At 50.1% G+C, this 23,752-nt stretch overlaps 1 protein-coding gene across 3 annotated transcripts in view; it reads left to right on the top strand.

The window, feature by feature from the left end:
* Nucleotides 1-23,752, top strand: part of LOC135812031 (mucin-12-like) — an 88,698-nt gene that overhangs the window by 45,876 nt on the left and 19,070 nt on the right. Inside the window, exons 1-3 of one of the 3 annotated variants that reach the window (XM_065325333.1) lie at nucleotides 13,508-14,725; nucleotides 20,606-21,607; nucleotides 22,169-22,270. The exons of 1 other annotated variant lie outside the window; for it this stretch is intronic. In XM_065325333.1, coding sequence (XP_065181405.1) covers nucleotides 13,754-14,725; nucleotides 20,606-21,607; nucleotides 22,169-22,270 — 2,076 coding nt within the window. In that variant the 5' untranslated portion in view covers nucleotides 13,508-13,753. Of the gene's footprint in view, nucleotides 1-13,507; nucleotides 14,726-20,605; nucleotides 21,608-22,168; nucleotides 22,271-23,752 lie in introns of those variants that run through there. One more of the 3 variants, XM_065325335.1, reaches the window with a different exon arrangement.

Raw genomic sequence — 23,752 nt, 5'->3', positions numbered from 1 at the left:
AACATTGCTGACTACTGCCAGAAAAATATTGTCCCTCATCACACTTAGCCGGATCAGAGCTGACGTAGACAGATATAATTATTATATCTCCATCGCAAGCCGGGTTCCGTCAGAACAGATCAACCGCAGACATTGTGTTTTGCAAACGGATCCTGGCATCAATTGTTGAACGCTTCAACACCACTATCTACGCGCTAGGGTTGGATCTGAGCAAGGCTTTTGACACAGTAAACCGCACAAAGCTGCTTGATGTCATGGAGCAAGAGAAAATTGGAGACGCGGACGGTTTACGACTGGTTAGGTACCTGCTATCTGGCACAGCGCTGACAGTTCGCGTGCATGGACACCTTGGTATGGGGATACTCATGTACATGTATTTTGTTGTACTTATGGCCACTTGCAACTTGCAAGTACGAAAAAAGGCACAATTTCCCGAACTTTGAGGCTCCATAAGTACAACAAAGTGAATGTATATCCCCGGGTGCTTTATGAGGATTTTACGAGCATAATGCGAGAATCCATGAAAGCATAATTCCTTGATTTCGCGAGCATAATCCGCCGGAGCCTAACCACTACTACACACAAAAAGCATAGAAGAGATTTATTACAGAGGTTGTCGCAACAAGCTCTGTAAACCTCTGTTGTACTTTATTGTGTTGTACAATGATTATTGGACTGCATGCTCGCTCCAACCATGCAGCTTCTTGAGCCCAGGGAGTTGTAAAATACCAACATTTACAATTCCTGGTTGAGCCTATCCGAAATTGGTGGCGAGGGAAGCATAAACATGTGTGTCTGTCTGTTTGTCAGGGGTGGGGAGTTGAGTGGGGTGGGGGGGCGTGTGTATGTGCACATGTGCTTGTACTTTTGTGTGTGTCTATAATTATAGTGTGTGTGTGTGTGTGTGTGTGTGTGTGTGTGTGTGTGTGTGTGTGTGTGTGTGTGTGTGTGTGTGTGTGTGTGTGCGTTCGCGTTTTGTGCACACTTCAGAAGTTCTGTTATGAGGTAGAAATGATAAGATTTACCTTTTGTATATTCGCCGAGAACTTTTTCTGGCCGATCTGGAGGCTCAGCACTCTGTTTCCTAAAGTCACCGTGTGTACGAGTAGAAAAGTGTCGAAATTATCAAGATTGCCTAACGCCTTTTAAATATAATACCCAGCTGCCACCATGTACATAGAGAACACACAGTGATTGTTTTTCAAAGAATCCGGGTCATATTATCATGAATCGTGTGCAGTTCAATCACAACAACACGTAACACGCAGAAGTGCACTCCACTGCAATTGCAGTGCAATTTCTGACACAAATTCAACTCCACGAGTACGAGGAAGCTCAGCGGATCTCCACAAGACCTTTCGCCCGCCATCTGCAATGAAATATGGGCTGTATGATACGACCAGTGGCTTAGACGGGAAGTGGCTTCATTTTCCACAAATCACGTTTCATTCACAACCAGTTGACTGCAATTTCTGGAGATTTCTGCCCCAAATTCAACTCCACGAGTACGAGGAAGCTCAGCGGATCTCCACACGAACTTTCGCCCACCACCTGCAATGGAATGTGGGCTGTATGACTATGATATGACCAGTGGCTTAGACGGGAAGTTGCTTCCTCTTCCACAAATCTCGTTTCGTTCACCCCAACTCAAATAGAGTTGAAGTACAGTTAAGTTTAGGATTTACCTTGCCTTTCCATCGTCTCAGAATATATCAACTTCTATAAATGAGAGAGAATGAGTGAGGCAGCTGGAAGAATCGAGGATGATAATAGAGATCAGAAGACTCGACGGAGCAATCATCTCCGTGCTCTGAGAGAAATCGGAGAATGTCCCAAAACGTATTTGAAGAAGACTTCACGGTTTTCGAAATAATAATTTTCTCGCCTCGCAACACAGGAGAGAGTGGAATAGTGAAAATGCTACTCCGCTCCCCAGCAGCGCGAGTCAAAGATGTTTTCTGGGAATGTGTGCCGTATCCTCTCTCGGGCTTTTACGACTCCCTGATTGTAACCGGGTCAGAGCAGGATCCGCTCAAGTGTGGCTAGCGCTATTGCATGTACCAGTACAATTATTCATGTACATGTACAAAGGTCAAAAAGAATGGTTTCACCAATTATATAAACATACGTTGTAACGCTGCGTTTCATGCACGTAGCTAAATGCTAAGGCAATCATCAGACAACTAATGCTTTTGTCGCAGGATAGCTTGTTCTTATTGTGGGAGATACGCATGGGCATGTAGAGGAGGTGTGAGTTATCAATGCAGGGCATGCATGGGAAGAGCGAGTGATAATAATTACATCACTGGATGGGCATGCGCAGTAGGCGCGAACTATGCATGGAGCGTGCAGAGGCGGAGAAACCACCAGGCAGGAAAAGGGTAAGCCATGGGGGCACTGGGCAGGGGGTGTGATGTGTGGCGGTGCAAGCACACTGTGGTGTCCACATTCAACAGCCGCGGGTATTCAGAGGATGTGGCGGTGATAGTGGTAGCACCCGGTGGCTATGTCACGGCAGAGTAGGTGGAGAGGTAGAACTTGTTTTGGTGTCTGCACTTTGATACCAACTCTGACCTCTTGTTGAGCAGCGTGTGAGGCGTCTTGAAGGTGATGATGCGCAACTTTTCTGCTAAACACAAGCAGCACCTTTTGGATATGTTGTTGTAGGACTTGGCCCGATCTATGACTGCCCATTTGATACTGTATCCCTCACCTTGGTCAGCCAGCGCCCGTGTGTGCTTGGATAGCTCGGTCTTGGTACGGTACTTTTCATGCCGCATGCTGGTTAGATGGTTACCATAGCGCACCTTGAAGGGCGCCTCGCACAGGCCGATGTATTACCTTTCCTCGCCGGTACTTGGGGTTGTGACGGAGGCCTGGTACACCACTTCCCCCTACAAGCATCCGCCGCCCAAAGGGCATGATGGCTTGGCTCGGCAGTTGCACCCTGCCGCAGATCTCTCTTCACCAGGCGTTAATACCTTTTGGTTGTGTCCCTTCATCAGGTAGGACATATTGGGCATGCAGCAGTAGCTCAACTTCAATGTGGTTCTGTTGAAGATCTTGTGTAGTGGCGACGCGGCAGGGAAATGTTTGCTGACTAGTTTGAAAAACCTCTGGCCGATATTGGTGGATACAGATTTGCTGTATGGTGGGTTGTACCATGTTATGTTTCTCCTCCGCTTGTTCTTCTTCTTGGTAGGCCCACCGCCATCGAACACCATGGCCTCTGGAAATCCGTTGGCAGATAGCGCAGCTCTGTATGCGGGTGCCGCGTTGGTGAATGCCTCCTCGTCGTACGAGATGTCGGACACCCGCCTATTGATCATTGCAGGTAGATTCCGGAGTATATTCGGCGGGTGATTCGACTTGGTGTGTATGTATCTGGGTGCGTCATTGGGTTTGCGGCATGGGTGGAAGCGGCCGCTGGCTAGATCAAAGGTGACGTCGAGGAAGTCCACTGTCCTCTGGTTGGTACTGATGGTTATTCGTAGGCCCACATCTTTGAATAGCTTCGTGATTGCCTTGCGGATGGAGTCCGCCTCGTGTCCTGTAGTAGTCCTGAGCTCGGCCAGTCCGTCGTCGCGGTACAGCCCGACACTAGCCGGATCATACATATCCGCAAGTCGTTTGATCCGGAACGCTCCCACTAGTTGGCACACCTCTGCCCTATCAAAACTTCCCATCGTCACATCGAATAGGCTCTGCCTGTCTTTCTTGGCCCACACCTTGCCATTGGCAAAATAGCAGCGACTTTCGTGCATGGAGAATTACGTCGATGTCGCACTGGGGAATGGGAGTGAATTGGGCGGCAAACTCGATAGCCGTTTTGAGTATCTGCTCCGAGATGGACGGGTAAAACTCGACTATGTCGAAGCTGACAAACGAGTAATGCTCCTTGTCCTGTATTCCCTTGAAGTTTTGAACCACTGGATCACCTCGGCAGAATTTTTCTACAGGTTGGTCTTGGTGTGGCTCTGAACTGCCCGGATGATGCGGTCGAGAATCGCCTTGCTGATGACGCCAACCTCTGTTTTAGCGCGGTTTATGAGCCGGCAAGGGAGGGCTTGAGTGAAATTCTCTTTGTGGTCCTTGTGTGTCAGAAATGCGCCTGACTTTGCGAGGACATCCATCCTGTCTGTGACGTCTCGGTCTGTGGCGATTTCTCTGGCCTCCGTGTTTATTTCATTGTAGGCTCCCTCTGGTGCTGATTGGTAGTGCCTAGTCACGTTTTCGGTGAGCACCTTCTGGTACTTGTCCTTCGGAATTTTGTATACGTTTCTGGTTTTGTCCGCTGGGATGATCAGCTGTTCACTACCCTTCATGTCCTCGATGTCCTTCCTAAGCGTGTCTTGGAACTCGTCTGTTACCCTCCTGAAGTTGATATCTCCGACCATTCGCAGCAAATCTCCCTCGAACGGTTTTAGTTCGTCCAGCTGAGGTGGGCACGTTCTGGTTTTGAATCCAAACTTCTCCGCTGGTTGGGTGCTGTTGTCGCCGCCATGGAGGAAGAAGCGCGCCTTCCAGCGCCGAATATACTCCGAAATCTACCTGCAATGATCAATAGGCGGGTGTCCGACATCTCGTGCGACGAGGAGGCATTCACCAACGCGGCACCCGCATACAGATCTGCGCTATCTGCCAGCGGATTTCCAGAGGCCATGGTGTTCGACGGTGGTGGGCCTACCAAGAAGAAGAACAAGCGGAGGAGAAACATAACATGGTACAACCCACCATACAGCAAATCTGTGTCCACCAATATCGGCCAGAGGTTTTTCAAACTAGTCAGCAAACATTTCCCTGCCGCGTCGCTACTACACAAGATCTTCAACAGAAACACATTGAAGTTGAGCTACTCCTGCATGCTCAACGTGTCCTACCTGATGAAGAGACACAACCAAAAGGTATTAACGCCTGGTGAAGAGAGACCTGCGGCAGGGTGCAACTGCCGAGCCAAGCCATCATGCCCTTTGGGCGGCGGATGCTTGTAGGGGGAAGTGGTGTACCAGGCCTCCGTCACAACCCCAAGTACCGGCGAGGAAAGGTAATACATCGGCCTGTACGAGACGCCCTTCAAGGTGCGCTATGGCAACCATCTAACCAGCATGCGGCATGAAAGGTACCGTACCAAGACCGAGCTATCCAAGTACACATGGGCGCTGGCTGACCAAGGTGAGGGATGCAGTATCAAATGGGCAGTAATAGATCGGGCTAAGTCCTACAGCAACATATCCAAAAGGTGCTGCTTGTGTTTAGCAGAAAAGTTGCGCATCATCACCTTCAAGACGCCTCACACGCTGCTCAACAAGAGGTCAGAGTTGGTATCAAAGTGCAGACACCAAAACAAGTTCTACCTCTCCACCTACTCTGCCGTGACATAGCCACCGGGTGCTACCACTATCACCGCCACATCCTCTGAATACCCGCGGCTGTTGAATGTGGACACCACAGTGTGCTTGCACCGCCACACATCACACCCCCTGCCCAGTGCCCCCATGGCTTACCCTTGTCCTCCCTGGTGGTTTCTCCGCCTCTGCACGCTCCATGCATAGTTCGCGTCTACTGCGCATGCCCATCCAGTGATGTAATTATTATCACTCGCTCTTTCCATGCATGCCCTGCATTGATAACTCACACCTCCTCTACATGCCCATGCGTATCCCCCACAATACGAACAAGCTATCCTTCGACAAAAAGCATTAGTTGTCTGATGATCGCCTTAGCATTTAGCTACGTGCATGAAACGCAGCGTTACAACGTATGTTTATATAATTGGTGAAACCATTCTTTTTGACCTTTGTGGTTACGCTCCGCCATTGTGGTGTTGAGCACTGTTGAAACCTGGGTATACCCACTTACACTTACACTTACACTTACACTTACACTTACACTTACAGGAACACAATATACATGTACATGTACAGCAGCCTGTGATCAGGGAGTTGTATGTTGGGGATCCCTGATGTACAATGTACATGTGTATTGTGTTTCCAACCGGGTCACGGGTGACTCGTTGTTTATTTTCCAAACTGGTTCAGGTACCCCTCCCCCCCCCCCCAACCGGGTCGCTGACCGTCTCTGGAGCAGACACCGCCCGGCAGGCGGCGGGCTGAGGCCGAGCGAGTAGAAAGTTAGTTGAAAGTTGAAGTCCGGCGCGGCGCGGCGCAATGAGGGAGGCTGAGTGCGATGATGTCTCACTATCTGACTCCTCCATGCCGGGCTTCCACCCACCCCTCCGACTTGACCGATCTGCTCAAGGTGGCGTAGTTGCAGTCTGGGTCCGGGACTACCTCTCTTTTGACCACCTGAGTGACATCAAATGCCATGGCCATGAGGTCATCTGGTTTCGCCTGCACCTGGACAATGGCGAGAAAGTAGTTGTATGTGCAGTGTACCGACCCGGGTCGTGCCCTGGACAAGATGTCTCTCTTCTTGAGTATCTTGACTCAGTCATGGATCAAGCTCGATCCCTCGGGAACAGCGTTGTGATAGCCGGGGATTTAAATGTTCATAATGAAAGCTGGCTATGCAGCACGAAGACTACACCAGCTGGTGAATACATGGAAGAACTCCCTGCGTTCCACGGGCTCCACCAGCACGTTGCTCAACCGACACGTGGTGAGAACACCCTGGACCTCATACTCAGCGACTTCTCGGAGACTTCAGTGGTGGTAAATGTACTGGACCCCATTGGAGCATCAGACCATGCCACCGTCGTGGCCACTTTTGATGCCACCCCACTCCGCGAACCCCGACTAAACGGCGCGTTTGGAGGTATGCTCATGCAGACTGGGGCCGGCTTCGGCACTTCTACTCAACAGCAAACTGGGATATATCAGAAGACCCCGAGGCGTCCTGCAGATCAGTAACCGCTGTTGTCATGGAAGGCATGAATCGCTTCATCCCACACAAAGAACTTTGGACGAAACCAACAGATCCATCCTGGTGGACGCCGGAATGCTCAGCCGCTACCCAGGCAAAGAAGAATACATGGAACCGTCTCAGGAGACACCCCACCTGCCACCAGCAACTCATTGACTACAATGCCAAAGTCCGAGCCTCTGCCAATTGCCTTCGTCTCGCAAAGCAGGCAGAATCTGCCCGCATCCGAGATCGGCTCATACATGGATCACTGCGAAACAAGCAATGGTGGTCAATCCTGAAGCAAGCTGCAGGCTCTGGCCGCAGCTCGTCTATCCCTGTTCGACGCAATGCCCAGGGCAGAGAATATGTCACCAACCAGGAAAAGGCTACTTGCTTTGGAGAATTCTTTGCGAGCAAAAGCAGTCTGGGTGATCAAGATCTACAGCACTCCAACCTTCCTGAACTTCCTCCTAGGTGTACATCTGCCCTGACAACTGTCCGATTTCAGGAAGCGACAGTCCAGCGCCAGCTCCGCCAGCTGGATTCGACCAAGGCTACCGAACCCGATGGCATCCCTGCCAGACTGTCTGAGTCTAAAGCAGTGCTCAGAGGTTTTGGCTGCACCACTTGCCAAGCTGTTCTCACTCTGTTTCCGGTGCCATGCCCAGCCCTCTCTCTCTGGAAGGTAGCCCGTGTGGTCCCGATACACAAGAAGCAATCTCATTATGCTGATAGAGAACTACCGACCTGTGTCCTTGTTATCTGTTGTCTCCAAAGTCATGGAGAAGATTGTCAACACTGCCATAATCAATCATCTTGAGCATGAAAAGGCCCTGTCCATCCACCAGTAGCAGGCAGGCATAGTGGAATGGTCTAAGACCATGATTGAGAAATAGAGGGTACCAGGTTCAAGCCCTGCTTGGAAGCGGAAGGAATTTTTCCAGCCGTGCTGCGACCTGGTGGCCTGGCACGAGGGTAACATGGATGCAGCTAATGGGATTTCGGTCTTTGACCACTTGGTGGTGGGTCTGATCTACTCACCTTCCACCGTAGAGACGCTGCATCTGCGCCTTTGATCCTAGAGGGTGGTGCACACGGCGGATGCGGAAAACTCGGCTTCCAGCCGAGTCTCACGCGAACCGTGAAACAATTTTTTTATCCACCAGTACGGATTCCGGCAGGGGCTCAGCACATTTGACCTTCTCACGTCTCTCAACTACTCCTGGGTCTCCGAAGTCAACCGTGGTGGCGCAGTCCGCGTGCTGGCTGTAGACATAGCAGGAGCATTCGACAAAGTTTCACACCGAGGCGTGCTCCACAAGGCTGCGTCATACGGCATCACTGGTCACCTCCTCAACTGGCTGTCTGACTACCTGTACAACCAGAATTTGCAGGCAGTAGTCGGCGGAGCATCTTCAGAACCATACAAGATTGATGCTGGGGTCCCACAAGGGAGCATTGTTGGGCCCACACTGTTTTTGCTGTACGTGAATGACGCCTAGCCCTTGGCGGATTATGCCGGCATAATATTTGGCATAATCTTGGGATTTCGTCAACAAATTATGCTCCGGCATAATACACGGATTCCAACGTGTAAGGTCGGCATAATCTTTCGGTTTAGACAAATATTATGCTTAGCGGCATAATACAGCTTTGTCAGAAAGCCTACAGTTGTTTTTTTAAATACCCCAGTTACGACTCCTTATCATAGCCCTTGGCGGATTATGCCGGCATAATATTTGGCATAATCTTGGGATTTCGTCAAAACATTATGCTCCGGCATAATTATACGGATTCCAACGTGTAAGGTCGGCATAATCTTTCGGTTTAGACAAAATTATGCTTAGGGCATGGCCGTGTGTGTATGCGTGGTTTCTCAATCCTCTATGTACAGCGTGAATACATAGTGGAACCGAGCATAATTCAGCATATTTGTTGGCATAATTGTGGCATAATCAAAAGCATAATTAATTTTGATGATTGGCCGAGCATAGTCCGCCAATGGGTAATCACGCCTGCGACGTCCTACCGGAAGGGATCACTTCGGCTGTTTACGCAGATGACACCACGCTTTATGCCCACATCCCAACGCCACATGCTGTGACAGAAGTGTGCCGCAACCTCCAAGCTGGTGTGGATGCACTTGCTGCATGGGGTGCTCAGTGGCGCGTCACTTTCGAGCGAACGAAATCACAGGCCATGACTGTGTCCCGCCACAGCAGACCCTGGGAGACACCACCCATCCAGTTCAACGGCACAGCGGTCCCGGAATGCTCCGGGCTGAAGCTCCTTGGAGTGACATTTGATGCCCATCTATCATACTCGGAGCATCTTCGAGGAACTGCAGTGCGTGCCACACAGCGAATTGGTTTCTTCCGGAAGGCGTGCCATGTCCTGGACCCACCGGGCCGGGCCACAGCATACCGGGGGTTCATTCGGCCTCTAATGGAGTACTGCCCACTTGTATGGATGGGACCTGCGGCTACCCATCTCTCACAGCTGGGCCGAGTCCAGCATCGTGCCCTCACCCTGATTGGGACAGGGGCTGCAATGGACACTCTGTCCCTGCGGCGCCGTGTGGCCGGCTCACAACTCTGTACAAGCTCCATTACATCACAAGCCCACCAGCTCTTGCAGCGACACGCCCACTCGCCCAGCCAGAGTCATCCCACCCGCCATCGCGCCTGTCACACTGGAGAAAGTTGGGGGCCGTAGGGAGGAGCACTGCTTGTAGCTGATGCTGGTGGCGGACACGGAGCTGCGACCTTGTCCGCGGGACGAGGCTAGCTTCGTGCCGCCTCGCCAGGAAGCTAGCCTCGTCCCGCGGACAAGGTCGCAGCTCCGTGTCCGCCACCAGCATCAGCTACAAGCAGTGCTCCTCCCTACGGCCCCCAACTTTCTCCAGCGTTCGTTCCCATATGGTGTAGTGGATGAATGGAACAGGCTTCCGCAAGACATGTTTCGGGATCCGATGCCCCAGTTGAAGTCTCTCCAATCCTTCAAGACGAAGGTCCATCGCCACTTGCGTCAAAAGAATTGGCTCTGGGCTACGGACTCCCTGTGAGGCTATGCCACCCGTCAATGAGCAACTACCCTCGTCCATCATCTCTTTCTTGTTTTATATTTATTTCTCTTCTCATCTCTTTCTTGTTTTATTTTATTTCTCTTCTCATCTCTTTCTTGTTTTATTTCTCTTCTCATCTCTTTCTTGTTTTATTTTATTTATTTCTCTCTCTCTCTCTCTCTCTCTCTCCCTCCCTCCCTCTTTCTCTCCCTCCCTCCCTGTCTCTCTCTCTCTCTCTCTCTCTCTCTCTCTCTCTCTCTCTCTCTCTCTCTCTCTCTCTCTCTCTCTCTCTCTCTCTCTCTCCATCCCTCCCTCCCTCTCCCCCCCTCTCTCTCTCTCTCTCTCTCTCTCTCTCTCTCTCTCTCTCTCCCTCCCTCCCCCCCTCTCTCTCTCTCTCTCTCTCTCTCTCTCTCTCTCTCTCTCTCTCTCTCTCTCTCTCTCTCTCTCTCTCTCTCTCTCTCTCTCTCTCTCTCTCCCCCTCTCTCTCTCCCTCCCTCTCCCCCCCCTCTCTCTCTCTCTCTCTCTCTCTCTCTCTCTCTCTCTCTCTCTCTCTCTCTCTCTCTCTCTCTCTCTCTCTCTCTCTCTCTCTCTCTCTCTATCTCTCTCTCTCTCTCTCTCTCTCTCTCTCTCTCTCTCTCTCTCTCTCTCTCGTTCTCACTTGATCTCCCTCCCTCCCTAGCTGCATTCCTAACGATGCCTGGTCGTAGGCTATGATTCCGAGACCTCCGGTCGGATGAGCCTCGCCAACCACATCGGCACATCGCCCCTACTCCCCTTTGTCTTGTTGTCCAGCGTCATTTCAGTTGTCCTCTTCCCCTGATTATTAGTAGGGCTGTGTTTTTTAGTAAAAAAAAAAAAAAAAAAAAAACACGTCGCCGCTCGGCAGCCAACCTTGCGCACGAGCTTCAACTCCAGACAGCCCTACAAGCCAGATCGTGCAATGTTGCGCTGCGCTCCTTCCCGTAGTGCCTCATCGAAGCCTGGAATGAACTGCCAGCCACTCTCCTCCGCGATGCACCGTCTGCCAAAGGGATGCAGCAGTTCAAGGTTCTGACCTACCGCTACCTGAAACGGTCGGGTTGGTCATTGGCCACGGACATCGCCCCCTAGGTTACTGCCAGTACGACCCTGGTCATGTTCTCGGAGCACTCCCTTCTCATCAAACTCCCAATCCATCTGTCTTTATCTCTCTCTAACTCTCCTCCATTCTCACTCTAATCTTTCGTCAAAACTGCACGGCAATCAACCTCTACTTTCGCCTCAGCATCATGATCTTGATACTGCTATCTTTGTACTTGTTTGCGTACTTGTTTGCACTCATATCTTGGAATAACAAGTTTCCTGGTTTCCTCCCCTCCCTCCTCTCTTTCCTACCCTTAGAGTTCTTGCTCTCTTGCTCTCCTGCTCCCCTCCCCGCCCTTCCACTCCCCATTTTGTTTCCTTTGGTGCACATGTGCAGCTGTGATGCCGAGACCCTTGGTCGGCTGAGCTTCACAGATCCCACCCACTCCGTCCTGCTAGATATGTACCATTTTGTCGAGTTCTTCTCCTCATTTTTAATTCATCATGCAGTGAGTGTTCAATAGTAAAAATAAAAATAAAAATAAATGTACCAGAAAATGTACCGGCAACATCTCCTAGATAAAGAGAATCGCTGTGTCTCGCTCGGCTTACTGAAGAATCCCAACTAGTGTAGTGATGCATCACTAGCTCGTAGTCGTACTCATACTGTAGCAGTGTAGCCAGCTGGGAATATCAAGGGATTGGATTGGGAAGTCCCTGCTTCGCCGTGTTCAGTTTCAGGTCACTCCTGACGTCAGGGGAAGTCCCTCCCCCAACACTCATCAAGTGCAACAGAACAGCTCTGGGAATGCACAAAGTCAATGTTGGCGGCGGCGGGAGAGGTGGCGGTGAGGTTCCCACCTTTTACTAGACAGTAGAGATATTTGCAGTGTTCGACCATGAAGTCTTAGTTCCGCTGAGGAGATCTAGCATGGTTTAAACAGTTACACGTAGCTCTCCCGGGATGCATGTAAGGTTAAGTTCCCTCTGCCTGGATGATTGGTTGAACATCCTTGCTGGCTAATGTTACCTGTTGTCGCCATGCGAACTAGGTTGCCACCTCGGTCTACTGTAATCTGTGAGCGAAGCCCACTGGAATCTGTACTGCTCTGGAGTATTTGGGGTTATTCATACTACTACCTCCTTGTTTGGCTTTCAAATTCAATTACAATCATGCAGCCACATGTACATGTACATGTAGCTGCATCATCATTCTTATCAAACGTGTATGGTACGTTTGTGTGTCTGCGTGCAGCGGCAACAAAATTTCATTTAGCGACGTTTATCGTTGCTGACGGGCCTTTATATTATTTTTATTATTTCGACGGTAGCACCTAGAGTATGAAGCGCTCTCTTCTCATAGCTGCATACGTGTATTAGAATGATGTGATTTTCCAGTATACAAGAGAGTGCGCCTGTTGCCTACTTCTTTCCCAATCATGCAATAACTTAGCCTTCTGTGATGACGTCTCAGTATAGCCGATACAGCTTTCTGTGATGACGTCTCAGTATAGCCGATACAGCTTTCCGTGATGACGTCTCAGTATAGCCGATACAGCTTTCTGTGATTACGTCTCAGTATAGCCGATACAGCTTTCGGAAGGTGGTATAATGTATTCCTGATCTCATATTCTAAGACGAAGTATTCAAAAGGAACCTGGTGCTGTTGTGGGAAGTGTGTTAGGTCAGAGCGCAAAGGTGGGTTAGTCGATAATAATACATGTAATATGAACAGGTCGCATATTGCCCGCACAAACAAATCATACCGGCGTCATGCATCTGTCAATGATCGAGTTGCTTGTTGGTGGCGAGGTTGAGGCATTCCTGGATAGGCACATCCAGAGGCTTGAGGTCTTCTCTGATTTTGTGGACCCATCTCCTATGGGGTCGTTCACGGGGGCACTTGACGTCCGAAGTATTGAGGGCTAGCTGCAGTGCCTTGCAAGAGGCCGCGTTTGTTAGTCGATATGCGCAGACTTTTCAGTACGACAGTAGTGGAGTGCTGCTACATTGTCATTGTACTTGTTCCTGCATTCTTCTAAGGCAACTGTCAACTGTCAACTGTCAATGTTGTCTATTGCCATGCCTGTCAAAATCACCATCACCGTAGAATAGGACTCAGTCAAACAGCTGCTGCTGGCAAAGGGTAGATCTACATCGTAGATCTGCTTGCCAAAGGAATATCACGCGATCTTGAGTCGGGAGATCACGCGCGCACCCACGTCCGTGCATTCCCCTGTACAACGCATCATCGTCACATGGACCATGATGGACAGACGGTGGCCTGTTATAGCGCTAGCCTGCTGTCCGGCTTTGACATGTTTTAGGCACGCAGCTCAAGATGCCTAGTGCCAGTAGTGGCACAGTGTTCTGAGTCGCACACGAACAGGACCAGGGGAGGGGACAGTACCGGACACTGGCGGCTGAGTTGTTCGTCTAGGCCTAGGGTTGAGCCCAGCCGACATGGTCCGACAACATCCTCACATGCTGCACGGCTTGCCCCTGGCCAGTCTTTGGATGTCGAGCTGTTCCTAATATATTATTGTAAGGCCAAGTTTTCTACCCAGGTTGGAAACACAACTCCAAAACGACAGGCGTATAAAAGATCCACCGCATGGACCAGAGCGCAGATCGACTGTCCACTGAGCTGGCATTTTTTTTATTTTAGTCTAGAAGCCCATGCTCTTGTAAGTTGTAGATGAACCACACGCTTGGCTTTGGGACACTCTCCACTTTGTCTGGCTCGTCTGTTATGCCACAGTGATGGCGCTGATCACGCCTGAAGCGGCGTTATTGCGAGATCTAGGCTTGGGCAGAGGGCAAATTGCGTACCATGGTACTTTCACCGTTAGAGACGAGGATGAGATTGGCCGTGGTTCCGATGCTGCTGTGTATCGAGTAGTATGGCAAGGCATACCGGTTGCTGCAAAGGTGTTGCACCCGCACCTTGTCCAACCAGGTGTGGTGGGGAGAGATGAGAAACTGTGGCGATTTGGCGCTGAAATAGCCAGACTGTCTCAACTCCACCACCCTCATCTTTGTCAAATTCTCGGCATTGCAGTCACTACCGATCGCCATTTGCCAGTTTTAGTAGTGGAGCTATTGGATCGTACACTTTATCAATGTAGTGTTGGTCCAGATCGGCTTGACGATGTTACCCTGCTATCGTTCCTGGCTGACGCTATGGCGGGTGTTCGTTACCTCCACAGCAGAGATCCACCAGTGATTCATCGTGACCTAACTTTACGGAATGTCTTGATTAAGGGACAGATCGCCAAGCTCTGTGACTTTGGTTGTGCGCGACTGCGCGCAACAGATCCTGCGGATTTGGTTGGCTTTGTGCCAGATCTCACAGTATGTCCAGGGACCGAACTGTATATGTCGCCGGAGGCTCTGCAAAACCCTCCGGCGTACGACCAATCGTTGGACATTTTTTCTTTTGGCGTGCTGGCTACGAGCGTCGTGACCGGTGTTGAACCGTCGAGACTCCTGCACACCTCAGCAAGGCACATCAGACAGATTGTGCAGCGAGCAGACGGAACGAGTGAGGAGACCGTCACCCCTATCAGCGAAGTCGAGCGGCGCAGCGTTGATTTGGGAAGAATGCCTGACGGCCATCCGCTCAAGCGTGCAATCGTCCGCTGCCTGGCAGTCCTTGCAGGTGATCGTCCCAAGGCTGACGAGCTGCATGAGATAGTTCTGGACACGGCAAAGCTGGCGCGTGATTTGTCCCCGGTAAGCAATTTTTTGCGGATTCAATTTGGTTAGACTTAGAACCTTCCAATTTGGAAGGCTATTGGAATGCGTATCCAAGGTGTGCTACAGCTGACAGCCAGTTAGTTGTAGAACGTCAGTACCGTCGCTCAGTGTCGTGCAATGTTATCGCATTTTTTAGTATCTGCCATAATCTGGTGGTGTAAGTGGACATTATGCTGCAGCTCCTTGGTCCCTTTTGTTTTCTGTCAAATGAATTCTGCATTAAAATTTGTTTGTATCATTCTTAGACTCGGATGGAGAGCAAATGATTAATTATTGATAGTAAAGCAAAAGGACCAAGGAACTACAAGTTACGTTATAATGTCCACTAACACCACCAGTTACTTGACGATCAGATCAGGAGATAACATTGGTTTTCATATAACTTTAGGGTTCACGGATTGGCATGCTAGCGTCGCCAGCACATCATGCACGTGACAGGCGCGTGCATATACTGTCCCACACAATCGGTCAGTGCTCAAATCGCATTTTCCCATCAATATCACTCACTTTCAACTCTATGGGATTCATTACGGTTGGCTCAAACTGCCTGAATTTTTGAATCCACACGCACGAAAGACGTTCCAAGACTTCCACCGTTCGTATTTTTTCAAACGAGTTCCGGGTTTTCCAGTAACTTTGGCCAAAGTTCGGCTAAAAAAACAGGGGGAGCCGTTGCGTTTCCGTAAAATACTGAACGGTAGAAGGATAGCCAAGGTCGAGAGCAAAACAACAAGCCATTATTTGTCAAAATCGAACAAGAAACGGCTCAGCGCATCTATTTTCCGTGCACGCGCGCGCGTACTTTGGCCGACAAGGTGTGGAGAATTTCTGAAGAAGAAGAAAAACAAGAGCAGCAGCGCTCGGAACAGCCGTGCTGGATACTTCCAATCCCGACGATGGAGCGTGTTGGCTGTCGTGAGCTGCTGAAACGACCATGACATTTCTCTTTCTTTGTATACCCTACATATCTTGACGTGCCCTAGCTCAGTTTCGGCCTCTTTACAGGAAGAATATTTTCTTCCATGGCATCAGCGGCCAAACAGCAAGAAGAGCAACAGATCGAGATTTGCAGGGCAAACAAAGGATGCGTGCAGCTACATCTAGTCAGGTTCGATGCAGCTGCGCTTTGCCAGAACCTCAGCAGATAAGAAAAGACGACAGAGTGTCTCAGATGGAACTGGACCTTTCGCCAAGACCGCCACCGCCGCCATCATCAAGTCCAGGTCAGTCAGAAAAATGCAAAGCCCGAGTGAAGTGAAGCCACTGAAGCCAAGGAAAAATTCAAAAAGTACGCTCTCCGGCTAGACTTCGAGTCGATATTTTTTTACTTCGATAGGCGCTGTCGCGGCCTGTAGCGCGCGTCCATAATCCAAAATGGAGGCGCACGTGACGGGTGCTTTTAGTGGCAAGCCGTGAACCCTAAACTTAGAACCTTCCAAGTTGGAAGGCTGTTGGGGTGCGCGCCCTTTTTTATTTTTTTTATTTTTATTTTTTACTAAAAAACACAGCCCTACTAATAATCAGGGAAAGAGGACAACTGAAATGACACTGGACAACAAGACAAAGGGGAGTAGGGGCGATGTGCCGATGTGGTTGGCGAGGCTCATACGACCGGAGGTCTCGGAATCATAGCCTACGACCAGGCATCGTTAGGAATGCAGCTAGGGAGGGAGGAAGATCAAGTGAGAAGAGAGAGAGAGAGAGAGAGAGAGAGAGAGAGAGAGAGAGAGAGAGAGAGAGAGAGAGAGAGAGAGAGAGAGAGAGAGAGAAAGAGAGAGAGAGAGTGGGAGAGGGAGGGAGGGAGGGAGAGAGAGAGAGAGAGAGAGAGAGAGAGAGAGAGAGTGAGAGAGAGAGAGAGAAAGAGAGAGAGAGAGAGAGAGAGAGAGAGAGAGAGAGAGAGAGAGAGAGAGAGAGAGAGAAAGAGAGAGAGAGAGAGAAAGGGAGAGAGAGAGAGAGAGAGAGAGAGAGAGAGAGAGAGAAAGAGAGAGAGAGAGAGAGAGAGAGAGAGAGAGAGAGAGAGAGAGAGAGAGAGAGAGAGAGAGAGAGAGAGAGAGAGAGAGAAATAAATAAAATAAAACAAGAAAGAGATGAGAAGAGAAATAAAAAGAAAGAGATGAGAAGAGAAATAAAATAAAACAAGAAAGAGATGAGAAGAGAAATAAAACAAGAAAGAGATGAGAAGAGAAATAAAATAAAACAAGAAAGAGATGATGGACGAGGGTAGTTGCTCATTGACGGGTGGCATAGCCTCACAGGGAGTCCGTAGCCCAGAGCCAATTCTTTTGACGCAAGTGGCGATGGACCTTCGTCTTGAAGGATTAGAGAGACTTCAACTGGGGCATCGGATCCGGAAACATGTCTTGCGGAAGCCTGTTCCATTCATCCACTACACCATATGAGAACGAACGCTGGAGAAAGTTGGGGGCCGTAGGGAGGAGCACTGCTTGTAGCTGATGCTGGTGGCGGACACGGAGCTGCAACCTTGTCCGCGGGGCGAGGCTAGCTTCCTGGCGAGGCGGCACGAGCGCAGAGAGATCTGGATGGTCTTGAAGGCACATTAGCTTGTACATGTACCTGAGAGCGTACACTTCGCGGCGGGCAGCTAGGCCTAACATGCTGTAAGTTGTAGCCTGCGGGAACGGTGACCAGGTGACTGGTGCACGCATGGGCACATTACCGCATACTCAACCGTGTTCGATTGGGAATAGGGGCCAAAACACTGCATCGCAATATTCTCGGACCAAAACCAGTCGACTCAACGTCGAAAATGTCACCTACCTGTGCCTACATGTATATATTTGGCATAGTGCATCCATAAGTAAATTGATCCCGCTTCCTATTTCACACCTTCCCGTACGCGCATGCACCTCGTATGCACCAGCGGTAACTGTTGCGTGCCTGTGCTGTTTACATGCCTACTCTGTTCCCTGTGTTCTCCACTTCTCCTTCTGTCTTCATCAAGTATAGTTTGTAATTCCTACCAGAGTGTGATGATTGTGTTGGACTGAGAGAGTGTGCATGGGCATTTATCCTTAGTGCTGTTGCCATAACGCAACACTGGCTTGGTGTCAGAAGTGGGATACGACCCCATGCCCACATAAGTGGACCACTTCTGACACCAAGCCAGTGTTGCGTTATGGCAACAGCACTAAGGGTAAATGCCCATGCACTCTCTCTCAGTCCAACACAATCATCACACTCCGGTAGGAATTACAAACTATACTTGATGAAGACAGAAGGAGGAGTGGAGAACACAGGGAACAGAGCAGGCATGTACACAGCACAGGCACGCAACAGTTAACCCGACTGCTGCATGGACGATAAGTGCTGCGAATAGTGATCATGCACCCTGGCTTGAGTAGCTCGCTTGGCTAATTGAAAGTCAGCCCACCTGGGCCGTGTTATGTTGCTAGTACATGCACAACCCCAGTCACAGAGCACAAGTTAGTTGGTTGAGTTTAACTGTCAGGCGGCCAGCGCATGGTATCCGGGGCACGGGTCTGATCCCAGCAAGGGGCAATGTGGTACCCCGCAGCACAAGGGTAGCATGATACCATACGCCAACGTGCGCGCCGCATGAGTAGCGTGATACTCGCCGGGTGCTTTTGCTGTTGCCTAGCAACGCGTTTCTGTTTTTCCTGGGCCCCCAAATGCATGTTGGGTGGCCCTGCGCATGACTGCACGTTTTCATAGCAACCTTGGAAATCTCAAGCCGGTTACCAACAAGCTAGGAATCAGACCAAACCGCCGAATGCCCCCGCCCCCCACCAGCGCTTCATTGCAATGGAATGAATAATTTGTCAAGAATAGTGAGCTAGGACAGATCAAAATACATGATTGTACATGTAGCTTGGAGTACCATCATGCTGAGGGCACTCATTGTGAGACATAGGATAGTGTAGAGCGATAATAAATTCCAGGAGGCGTGGGTGGGAGGGAGAAATTGCAAAACAGTTGGATGCACGCAGCAGCACAGCTAGCAAGAGAAAGAAGCCGTGGATGGGTTTGTTCCTGTTTTTGATGACTGTGGCCATCCGTTGGCCCAACGGTCTCGTGTGAGTACGGCGTTTGTTTGTGCTGCCAGCTTGCGTCCGGCGTTTGTTTGTTCTGCCAGCTTGGGCCCGGTGCGCGAATGAAACTGAACTTTGAAAAAGGCTTTCGCTCTTTAGTGCTATTGACTGGCTTTTTATACGATGCCTATTGATGTCTAGAGACATGCTGTCTAGCCTTCCCCTGGTACGCATTCACGGGGCTTTGTTGAAGTTCGTACCGTGAACTGCCATAGGGAATTGTTTGAATGGTGCTGGAGCGAGTGCGACATTACGGCGTCCCTGCAGCCGGCCTAATCGCGTTTGTCGCCACAACCGATTTTACCGCTGGTGCATACAAGGTGCATGAGCGTACGCGAAGGTGAGAAATAGGAAACGGGGTCAATTTACATATGGATGCACTATGCCAAATATTAGTGCTGAAACGATTATATCGATTACTCGTTACTTACTCGATAAGAAATAGATCGAGCGGTTATTTCGATTATATCGGCTAAACGAGTAGAATGGTACTTACGCTCGGTACGAGACTTCCTCCCTTTTGGGGGTCGCGCAAAGCATGCATGCACCAAAAGTGTTGCGAGTGCGACACGAATATGTACATGACTGTACACTTGCACCATCGATGTACGTGTAAAAGTACAAGCGCGATCTGAGAAACATCGACGCGATCACCGTCGCCGTCTTTTCAGCTGACTACTTTTTTTACATACAGAATGCAGGACTGGCAGGCTCAGCATGTGTCTACACTAGCTGCAGGGGCCAGATCTGCCACCCGTTGCGTCCGTAGATTGCGCTCTGTTCGCCGTCGTCGCTGGCTCGACATTAGACTGTATTTAGAGTTCCCTGCACGTGCGAGTAGTCGTGAGCTAAAGACAGTAAAGTGGTCTTCAGTTTCGTGTTTTCCGTTCTGTCGACGGTTCCCGAACCAGTTTGCTCGATGACAAGCTAGGCCTGGCGTCTGGGGCTATTTTGAGCATAGACAGGACAAGCAACAGTTACTTGTTGGCGCGCCTCAGGTCAGATCATCCATCGAAATCCGCCGATCTGCACCCCTGGCCGGCTTCTCTGACTTCATCGTCGGAGTCCGCGAAGTCACAGGCGAAGGGCACCATTCGCTCTTGGGTTGCAACCAGTGCGTCCCCTCTGTCTTGTCTGTATTCGTCTGGTCAGTCCGAATAACTGACGGACTTGTTGCCGGATCATCGAATCTATGTGCCCGCTTTCCGTCGTTGGCGATGTTGGACGCGTAAAATATTTTGAAATTCCCAGAATGTACATGTACTGATGTAGTTACAATAATACTCGTTTAGCCGATAAGCCGATCGTTATGGTATCAGTTAAGCCACTAAGGAAAAAACGTAATTGTTTCAGCACTACCAAATATATATGCACAGGTAGGTGAATGTACAGAAAAGACTACAACATGAGGGCCAATCACGGTCATCCGTGCTTTTATAAGAATGAAGTGGCGCTTTTAGTGATATTTTTTGCATGCAAAACCCTATGTAGCAGTGCGCAGTCACCCACTTTCGGTGGCAGTGGCAAGTTCGACCGGGAATAAAGGAGGATGGGAGCGTCTCAGCTTCCTTGGACCAAGACCATTTGATCAGCACCACGAAGACTACGAATGGTGAAAAACAAATTGATTTTATGGTATACTTCTCCTTTTAAAACAGAATCATGGATGTATACTGAATAATTTGTCGCCTGTATGCCCATGTGTCTGTGTGCCTTTTTGCCTGTCCTTCCGTCCGTCTATGTGTGTGTGTTTGTGGGTGCTTGTGTTTTTTGTGTTGTTGTACAGAGTCAGCCTAGCACTGCTGGTACAGCGGTTACCAGGCAACTAGAGTCGATTTCACAGCAGCTAAGCCAGCAAGCCGCTGACATCACCGCACGCAGCTCTGCAGTAGAGGACCAACTCAGCACCATAACACAGCGTCTTGTCGACACTCAGCTGGAAACCACCGCTATCCGTGGCCAGCTGCAGACTACGAACCAGCAAGTGACCGGGATCCATGACCAGCTGCAGACTACGAACCAGCAAGTCACTGGGATCTGTGACCAATTGCAGACTACGAACCAGCAAGTGACTGTTGTCCGTGACCAACTGCAGACTACGAACCAGCATGTGACTGGGATGCATGACCGACTTGAGGCTACGAATCAGCAAGTGACTGCGATCCGTGACCAACTGCAGACTACGAACCAGCAGGTAACCAAGATCCATGACCGCCTCCAGACTGCAAGCGAACAGGTAACTGAGGTGCATGATGATGTGGAGACTATGAAGCAACAAGTGACCACAATCCGTGACCGACAGGAGACCACGCACCAACAAGTGACCACGATCCGTGACCGACAGGAGACCACGCACCAACAAGTGACCACGATCCGTGACCGACAGGAGACCACGCACCAACAAGTGACCACGATCTGTGACCGACAGGAAACCACGCACCAACAAGTGACCATGATCCGTGACCGACAGGAGACTGCAGGCGAAAAAGTGACTGGGATCCGTGACCAACTGCAGACCACGAACCAGCAGGTGTCAAAGATTCGTAACCGTGTCGAGGCTACGAGCGAACAAGCCACAGGGATTCATAGCCGGGTGGAGACTGTGAATGAACAAGTCGCCAGCCTGCAAGGACATGTAGCAGCAATTGCCAGTCAACAGACAGACCTACAGGCATCCATCAGTGAGCAGCTAGATGGGACCAACAGACGCGTAGCAGCAGTTAGCACACAAGTGACTGCAACTTCCGCTCGCGTATCTTCCATCGATGAGCAACTTTCAGCTTCCAAGGTAGGTTCCAGTGCCAAACCGGCAACCTCACTTCAATCCACATCACAAGCAAGAATCTGTGCTGTAGGCTATTTAAAAAATCACTGTTGCTTCTCTTGGGCTCTAACCACTCAACCATCACTACTATCTCATTTATTTGCAGTCAATGAACGTATCACCTGTTCATCCGCTATTGTACTAGACTGCCAGGGATGTTGCTGGTCTGGAAAAGGGATAGAGAGGGGAATTTGGCATGGTAGTCAATCAGCAAGCCGAGTTTAGTCACATGTGTGTTAGTGTGTTCGGGTATGCACGTGCTGGTTGGTGGGTGGGTGTGGTTGTATTTGGATGTGTTTGTGGGTATTGGGCTTGTATAAACACTTGTTGAATTTGTGTCTCTTTTATTTTGCTCTGTGCTTTTTACCGTCAATGAAGTGACAATGACAATGGACGTGCATGTGTGTTGTGCGCATATGCCAGTATGCATGTGAATGGATGTGCTGTGCGTTGTGTGCACGGGTGGGTGTGAATGTACTTGTACATGTGCGTGTGCTTGTGTCGCTCTGTTCCTTTCATGGCCAGGGAAGTGGCATTGACTCTGGACGGTCAGCAATGGCGAGTGCTAGCAGAAGACCGACTTCTGGGGGAGAAACCGGAGCCACCAGGCCCACTCCAGCTCCTAGTGTAAGGAGATATGGCTGAGTAAAGTCTTGTTTGGTATCCACCAGCTATTATTCTTAACTCCCATTACAGTGACTGGTTGGAAAAACAATATACTGTAGAGGGAAATTTTGATATGGTAGTCAATGAGCAAGCCTGTATTGGTCAAGGGTGTCTGCGTGTGTTTGTGTATGGACTGCCTGGTTGGTGAGTAGGCGTGGTTGTGTGTGAGTGTGTTTGTGGGTGTGGAGTTTTTCCATGAAGACGCAAACTACTCGTAAGAAGGGGGGAGAGAGGTAGCAGGACAACACAACAATGGGAAGAGTAGGGGCTTCCAGAAAGAACCTGTGCTGCTGAGGCAAGCCAACAACGCCAACCTGTGGTCTCGGCGTTAAAGCGAGGTTGCGCACAATGAGAGTTCACGGGTAGAAGAGTGAAGACAAAATGGAGAGTGGATTATTGTGAAGGAGAGGACAGAATGGAGCTAGAAGGGACTTTTGTGAAAGGTGAGGATGGGAGGGCAAAGATGTGTGGATGATCAGTGAATAGAGAAGCCGGGAGCATGTTCCTGGTGTCAATGGTGTTGGACGAATCAGTTCGCTGAAGACAATTGGGAGTAGTTGAGGGAGAATATTCGTAAATCGTACCGGTTACCATCGGTTTGCCGACATTGCCTGTGAATTATGGGCTTAGCAGGGGAATTGAGGCGATGATGAATCATGAGTAGAGGGGACCTGGCAGACACAGCAGCTTGTGCAGGAATGACAATGCTGCCACCGTCCGCCTTGCCTCGAGGCTCTTCAGCAGCACACTGGGCCCCAGAATGGGCAGGGCCCATCGCTGAACGCGCTTGAGGTGCTCAAGGTTGGTGAGAGCAGCTTCCATCCAGGAATGGGTAGCCTACTCGAAAAGTGGTCTTACCAAGCCACGGAATACAACAAGCTTGCATGGCCTGTTCAGGACTCGAGCTGCGTTGCACAGCAGTGCAATGTGCGAGTTCGTTCTGCTCAACCGTCCGAAGATGGGGGCCAAAGCTGAGCACGGAGTCAAAATGTGATGCCCAGAAGCTTCAGTTGTTGCTGCTGAGGGATGACGTCACCACCAAACATTGGAGCAGACGAGGGCCATGGCTGCCGATGGCTCAAACTAACTTCACTCGCCACTTTGATCCCAATGCATACAGGTTATGTAAGCTGGTAGGTTCTTTGCTTGGATCATGGCGTCTGCACATGCTTGTATATAAGCGTACAGAGTGGTGTCGTTGGCCAACATTTTCCCATGTCAGTTCTTGGTTTTAGGGAACCGTCAGCATCATTAACGTGCACAAGGAACAGAGATCGGCCGAGTGTACTGCCTTGTGGCATCCTTGCAGAGGTGGGAAACCGATTGGAGCTGTGTTGACAGATGGTCACTTGAATTGAGCAGTCTGTGAGGTAGTTCTTGGGCGTGGTACACACTTGGGTTGAAAAGTTTTATCTTCGTATCTCGCTCTGCGCTTTTCACCGT

The sequence above is a fragment of the Sycon ciliatum genome, chromosome 3 (assembly GCF_964019385.1).
Source record: "Sycon ciliatum chromosome 3, ocSycCili1.1, whole genome shotgun sequence".
NCBI lineage: Eukaryota > Metazoa > Porifera > Calcarea > Leucosolenida > Sycettidae > Sycon > Sycon ciliatum.
This window is presented reverse-complemented; position numbering and strand designations above follow the sequence as displayed.